This window comes from Nuphar pumila, chromosome 14, assembly GCF_984573655.1.
Source record: "Nuphar pumila chromosome 14, dmNupPumi1.hap1.1, whole genome shotgun sequence".
NCBI lineage: Eukaryota > Viridiplantae > Streptophyta > Magnoliopsida > Nymphaeales > Nymphaeaceae > Nuphar > Nuphar pumila.
Window position 1 is genome coordinate 12,213,677 of NC_143262.1, and position 5,671 is coordinate 12,219,347.

The following is a 5,671-nucleotide window of genomic DNA, read 5'->3' on the forward strand; positions in this document are numbered from 1 at the left end:
TATTATTATTATTATTATTTTTTCATTATAGTGGATTTGGGTTAGTTTATATTTCATGTATACTACATATTGTATACTATATATATTATGTTAATATGGGTTGGTCGACACCCCCATGCGAGATTTCAACCTTTCCATATTGGTTAGCGTCAAGCTTGCTTGCTTGGCAAGTAAGTTTGACCTTGTCAAGCCTTTATTTTTTTTTTCTCAATTCTCCCTTCCTTCCTTCTAAAATTTTCATTCTTCTCATCCTAGAAAGGCTTAGGATGGGACACCTCTCCTTAGCAATTAGGCAAGTTTTGACTTTGGTTAAAAATTTGGTTTTTGGTAACTTTTAAAAGCCTTTGAATTTAAAGCTTCAACTTCATTTTTCTTTTGTTTAAGTCAATAAGGAGGTGCAACAACGGATGGGACGGCCCACCTATGGACTTCTACTATCTTATGCAATTTAGTTAATTTAAGTTTTTTATTCTATTTAATTATTTTTCTAATTAACTTTATTTATTATTTTGGATTTGAATTCTTTCAAAACTATAATTTAAGTTTTAAATGGAATGTCTCTAAGTGCAACGCAAATTATTTTCAAATGTATGTGAACTTCTTTTAAACCACAATTCGTCTAACTTAATTTAATTTTATTTTTAAATTCTATTTTCTCATAAGTATATTTTGAAACAATTTTCACTAGGGTCGACAGGACCCATTGGCGTTTTGGATATATATATATATATATATATATATATATATATATATATATATATATATATATATATATATATATATATTCTATTTTTTGTCTAAGTCTTATTCCAAGACCTAATCTATGTATATTATATAACACACATCATCATTATCAAATTATCACATATAGAGATATTAAAAAAAAATTATAAAAATTCTTCAAAAAATTGTAGGCTTTACAGGTTGGGTAAAGCTTAGGAGTGTCATTGGGTCAGGTTTGAGAGTGTCAGTGGGCCATGTTTGACCCAAACTTGACATGTACCAAACCCTATATTGTTAGGGCTTGGTGACAAATAAAGTGGTCCAATTAGAAACTGTGTCAGACTCAACCATTTATGAAATTTTTCAATATAAAAAAATAAAAATATATTATTTTATCGGGTATGGATCAGGTCTGATTCACATAATCATGATAGGACTCGGGTATGTTTTTTCTTATAGCATATCAAATTGGACCTTGTACTAGCACCTCAAAGTCAAATCCGGATTTGGACTCACCTAGGTCCAAACCAGATGTCACCCATTAACACTTCAAGCTTGATAGCAGTGGACTTGGTTTTTGAAGAATATATTCTATTATGGATCTAGTTCTCTATATTCAAACATATGAGATCTAGTCATCATATAAGTCAATCTGGTTTTGGATTCATTGAAAATATGTAAATTGTACCTATTTCTATGCCAAAAGATAAAATGGGTTACATTAGATCAAATCACATTATTTAGTAGGAAACTTGTTTTGAATCATTTGAATATGACAAGTAATTAGGTTTTTAAAGGGATTAAAAAACCAACTGCTATATATATAATCACTAAAATATGAGAACTAATGTGTGAATCATTATTTTCATGGACTTTTATTCTTTTCTCTTGAATCTAACCATACGGATGTGATCTACATGCTTGGTTTTATAAGAACCCGCTCGTGAATTATCCAATTTTGCTGCATAAACATGGTTTTTTTAAGGGTTTAAAATCATTGACTCATAATCTTCATAAATATTCAAACATTCAAAAATCACAATTTTTCATCGAAAATACATGATCCAATGGTTGATTCCTAGCAAATTCACCATGCCAAGCACATCCACATGGTTGGATTTGCAAAAAAAAGTATTGAAAATGCTCATATTGCTAGTTCTCATATTCTAATTACTATATATATATATATACATATGAAAAGTCTATGGTGCAGATGTGCATAAGGTATTTAAATGAGTAATATCTTATTGCTTGTACTTGTATTAATTAAATCTAACCTTATAGACATGATATGTTTGGTGGGCATCAACTTTTCAGCATGATCAAACAGGATTTGATCTGAAATTGCTAACATATACTTCTCCACTTAAACTCGAATCAAGTTTGCCTTCCTTAGCTGAACTGATCCGATCTGGTGTCCAGATCTAGAGAGTCCCTTTGATATTTTGGCAGATCAGAGTTATGAGCTGTTGGTGTGCGAACCCTAACACGCATAAGCAATCAAACGTTTCTTCACACATTGGCCTCTGATTAGGGATGCACAATGAGACGAGCTAGCTCGAGCTTGACTTGTTTAAGCTCGGCTCAAGCTGGTTCGAAAAATAAATGAGCTGAGCTTAAACAAAGGTTTAAGCTCAGTGCACATAAATGAGCCAAGCTTGAACAGCTAGTCCAGCTATAAACCCGATTAAGCTCGATTCACATAGTTATATAAAGAAATCATGTTGTATGTATGCATGTTACTTATTTTTTATATAATGACAAAAAGAGGTGTTACCTTGGTATGGAGGTCGTTGGACTCTTTTGAAAGTGGTCTGTGTTCAAATCCCATCACTGAATTTTCTTTCAAAAAGTGCTTTTGACACAAATTTAAAAAAAAAACTATATTTTTTTATATGTGTTCAGCTCAAGCTTGACTCAAACCGATCATGGGCATAATCTGTTCAAGCTTGGCTTATGCTTGAGCCGAGCTTGAACAGTCAGTTCTTCTTTTCAAGACGGGCCCAGCCTGCCTAAGCTCAGCTCAAACCCGGCTCGTCCCTCCCTGTGATCCATAACCTGACGTTAGAACATGGTGGACCCAACCGATAACCATATACAACAACATCCACATCCATCCCCTTGTCAGCACCCTGACCGATATGGCTCAGACCCATTAACTAATGTTTGGTTTGGACCCAAGTGGAATCAGACCCAGACCTGATTTGAGACTATGGTATGAGGTCTGAATTCAGATCTAATGAAACCTACCATAAGAGAAACCATACCCAGATCCTATAAAGATTTCATGAACCTACCGGTAAAATAATATTGATCATCATCTTTACATTGGAAAATTAAAAATCTTATTTGAGCTCGAGTATAGTATGAAATTTCACAAACCAGACTTCATATATTAATTGGACCATTTGAGTCTGACCTAGATTCCAATAGAACTTTCTTTTTTACCCTATAGGATTTGGTACTGTTTTGGTTCCGATCAAATCCGACTAGTTGGCACCCTAACTATGGTTGGTGGGTGTGGGTCACCCAAAACACATGATCCAGCAGTCAGCACCGTCGATCCAAATATAATGTGATAATGGGAGCACACCCCTTATTAAATGACCGTCGAAATTTCTAACCTCTCTCTCTCTCTTATACTATTTTAGTTCAATTCAGCCTCGAGACATCTCCCACCACCGGCCGCCACCATCACCGTCGTCGATGGGCCGGCGACTGAGGACGCTGGTGAGCGTCCTCAAAGACAAGGCATCGATAGGGAAGGCCCTGGCCCAGCCCAACCTGGTCGTGCTCCCGATCCGGCTGGCCATCCTGGAAGCCACCACCCACCACCCATCTCCGCCGCCCGACCGCCACGTTTCCGCCATCCTGGCCACCGCCGGCCACTCCTCCCGCCTAGTGGCCACCTCCTGCGTCTCCTTCCTCCTCGACCGCCTGCACCACACGCGCAGCTGGGCCGTCGCCCTCAAGTGCCTCATTGTGGTCCACCGCATCGCCCAGCACGGCCCCTTCATCCTCCAGGACCAGCTCGGCTTCCGCCCCAACGCCGGCGGCCGGAACTCCCTCAACCTCACCAACTTCCACGACCCCTCATCGCCGGAGGGTTGGGCCGCATCCTCCTGGGTCAGGTGGTACGCTCGCTTCCTCGAGTCGGTCCTCCAGGCATCCCGGGCCCTCGGCTACTTCTTCAATTCCGGCCATCCCGTCGGCGACGTCGAGGACGACGTCGCCGCGATGACGAACGGCGGGCTATTGAAGGAGTTGGAGGCGCTGGTGGCGGTCATAGAGGAGATTCGCCGACTGGATTTCTCCGAGAACGGCCGGAATCCGGTGGTGGCAGAAGCCAGGAGGTTGGTCTTGGAGGATCTTACTCTGCTGAATGAGGAGTTGCTCTTGAGGGTGGGGGAAGCGGAGGAGAGGATTCCGACGGTGGATGTATCGGAATCCGCCGAATTGGTGTCGGTGGTGAGGAGATTGGAGGGGTTCTTGGGCAACTCGTCGGTGGTGAGCAGCAGTAAAGGTGCGGGGATGCTCAGGTACTCGGTGAACCGGTTTCTCTCTGCGGCTTCCCGGCGGGGTTTATTTGGTGGCGGTGGTGCGAATCTGAAGTTGAGGTTGTCCGAGTCGTCTCGGTTCGTAAGCGGACGTCTCGTCTCGCCAGAAGTTAGGTTCTTGTCCGGTAGGCTGGAAGGGTTATCCTTTTGACTCGGCCAAACCCGTTTTGTACAGTCTTTTGGCACTTTTGCCCGTAAAACCCCAAAAACATTTCACTTGCTGTTTTGGAGAGACAAGCGTCATTTGACACGAAATATAATATGAAAAAAAAAATAGATGAATAAATTTCTTTTTTTTGTTGTTGACCTTTATACACATGGTCTAACGACTTTTCTTTTTAATTTATTTTTTGGCATTATCTTTTGTAAATAGAGGACATTTTTTTATGCAGCTCTACTGCTGACCACCATCCATCTCAACATTTCTCGATCATGAAATGCCAAGATGAGTGGTTGCCAAGCACTGCAGTCTGCAGATAATGTGAACATTCGTAGATAACCCAGAAAAAATCACTTTACAATGATCTCATTGGTGTACAAATCTAAGTTTTCCCTTGCCCCACCAAAGAATACACCTTGCTTTTCGTCACATGTGGGTTTCAAACTCATGACGTCAAATTCATCAGTTCTTTTTTTTTTGGACAGAACAAGCTGGGGTTAGGCAGATCCCTACAAGTTATACAATCATGCCATTATATCATTGGGATTCGAACTTGCAACTCCCCAAACACAAGGTGATGTGCACTAACAGATCCTGCCAGAAATGCGGAGATGCCATTGGTAGTGAAATTCATCAGTTGGGGAGAAACGTTAGCTACCTATTTGGTTTCAAACTTTTAGTGAAAGTCTTTTTTTTTTTTGCATTTTGTTGCACATTTGACCTTCCAGATGTGATCTAATGTATAATTAAGTACAAATCAGCCCTTGAAATAGGAATCGAAAATCAAAACCTTACAGTGTACTGAATCTTTAACCCTAAAAAAAATCATGATTTTATATTAGAAAATATAATGCATGGGTTGATTTCTACTATTTTGACCATCTTTTATATATATATAGGACGAAGTGCTACTGGAGTGTTGTGCGATCGTAGAATGCCATTGCGGTTGAAGGGAAAGTTTTATAGGACGACTATTAGACCCGCTTTACTATATGGTACGGAATGTTGGGCTGCCAAGAGACATCATATTCAAAAAATGAGTGTAGCTGAGATGCGGATGCTTAGATGGATGTGTGGAAATACAATAAAAGATAAGATTCGGAACGAAGAGATACGTAAGAAGGTAGGTGTTGCACCCATTGAAAATAAGATGCGAGAGAATCGTTTACGGTGGTTTGGACATATTCGGCGAAGGCCTAATGATGCTCCAGTTAGAAGGTTGAAGAAATGG

General features: G+C 39.9%; 1 protein-coding gene across 1 annotated transcript; it reads left to right on the plus strand.

The window, feature by feature from the left end:
* The first annotated feature begins 3,377 nt into the window (after nucleotides 1-3,377).
* On the plus strand, nucleotides 3,378-4,561 carry LOC149816401 (putative clathrin assembly protein At4g40080). The gene has a single exon (XM_089986804.1). It carries the CDS (start codon nucleotides 3,430-3,432, stop codon nucleotides 4,429-4,431), a length of 1,002 nt encoding a protein of 333 aa, XP_089842930.1. The 5' UTR covers nucleotides 3,378-3,429; the 3' UTR covers nucleotides 4,432-4,561.
* Nucleotides 4,562-5,671: the final 1,110 nt, after the last annotated feature.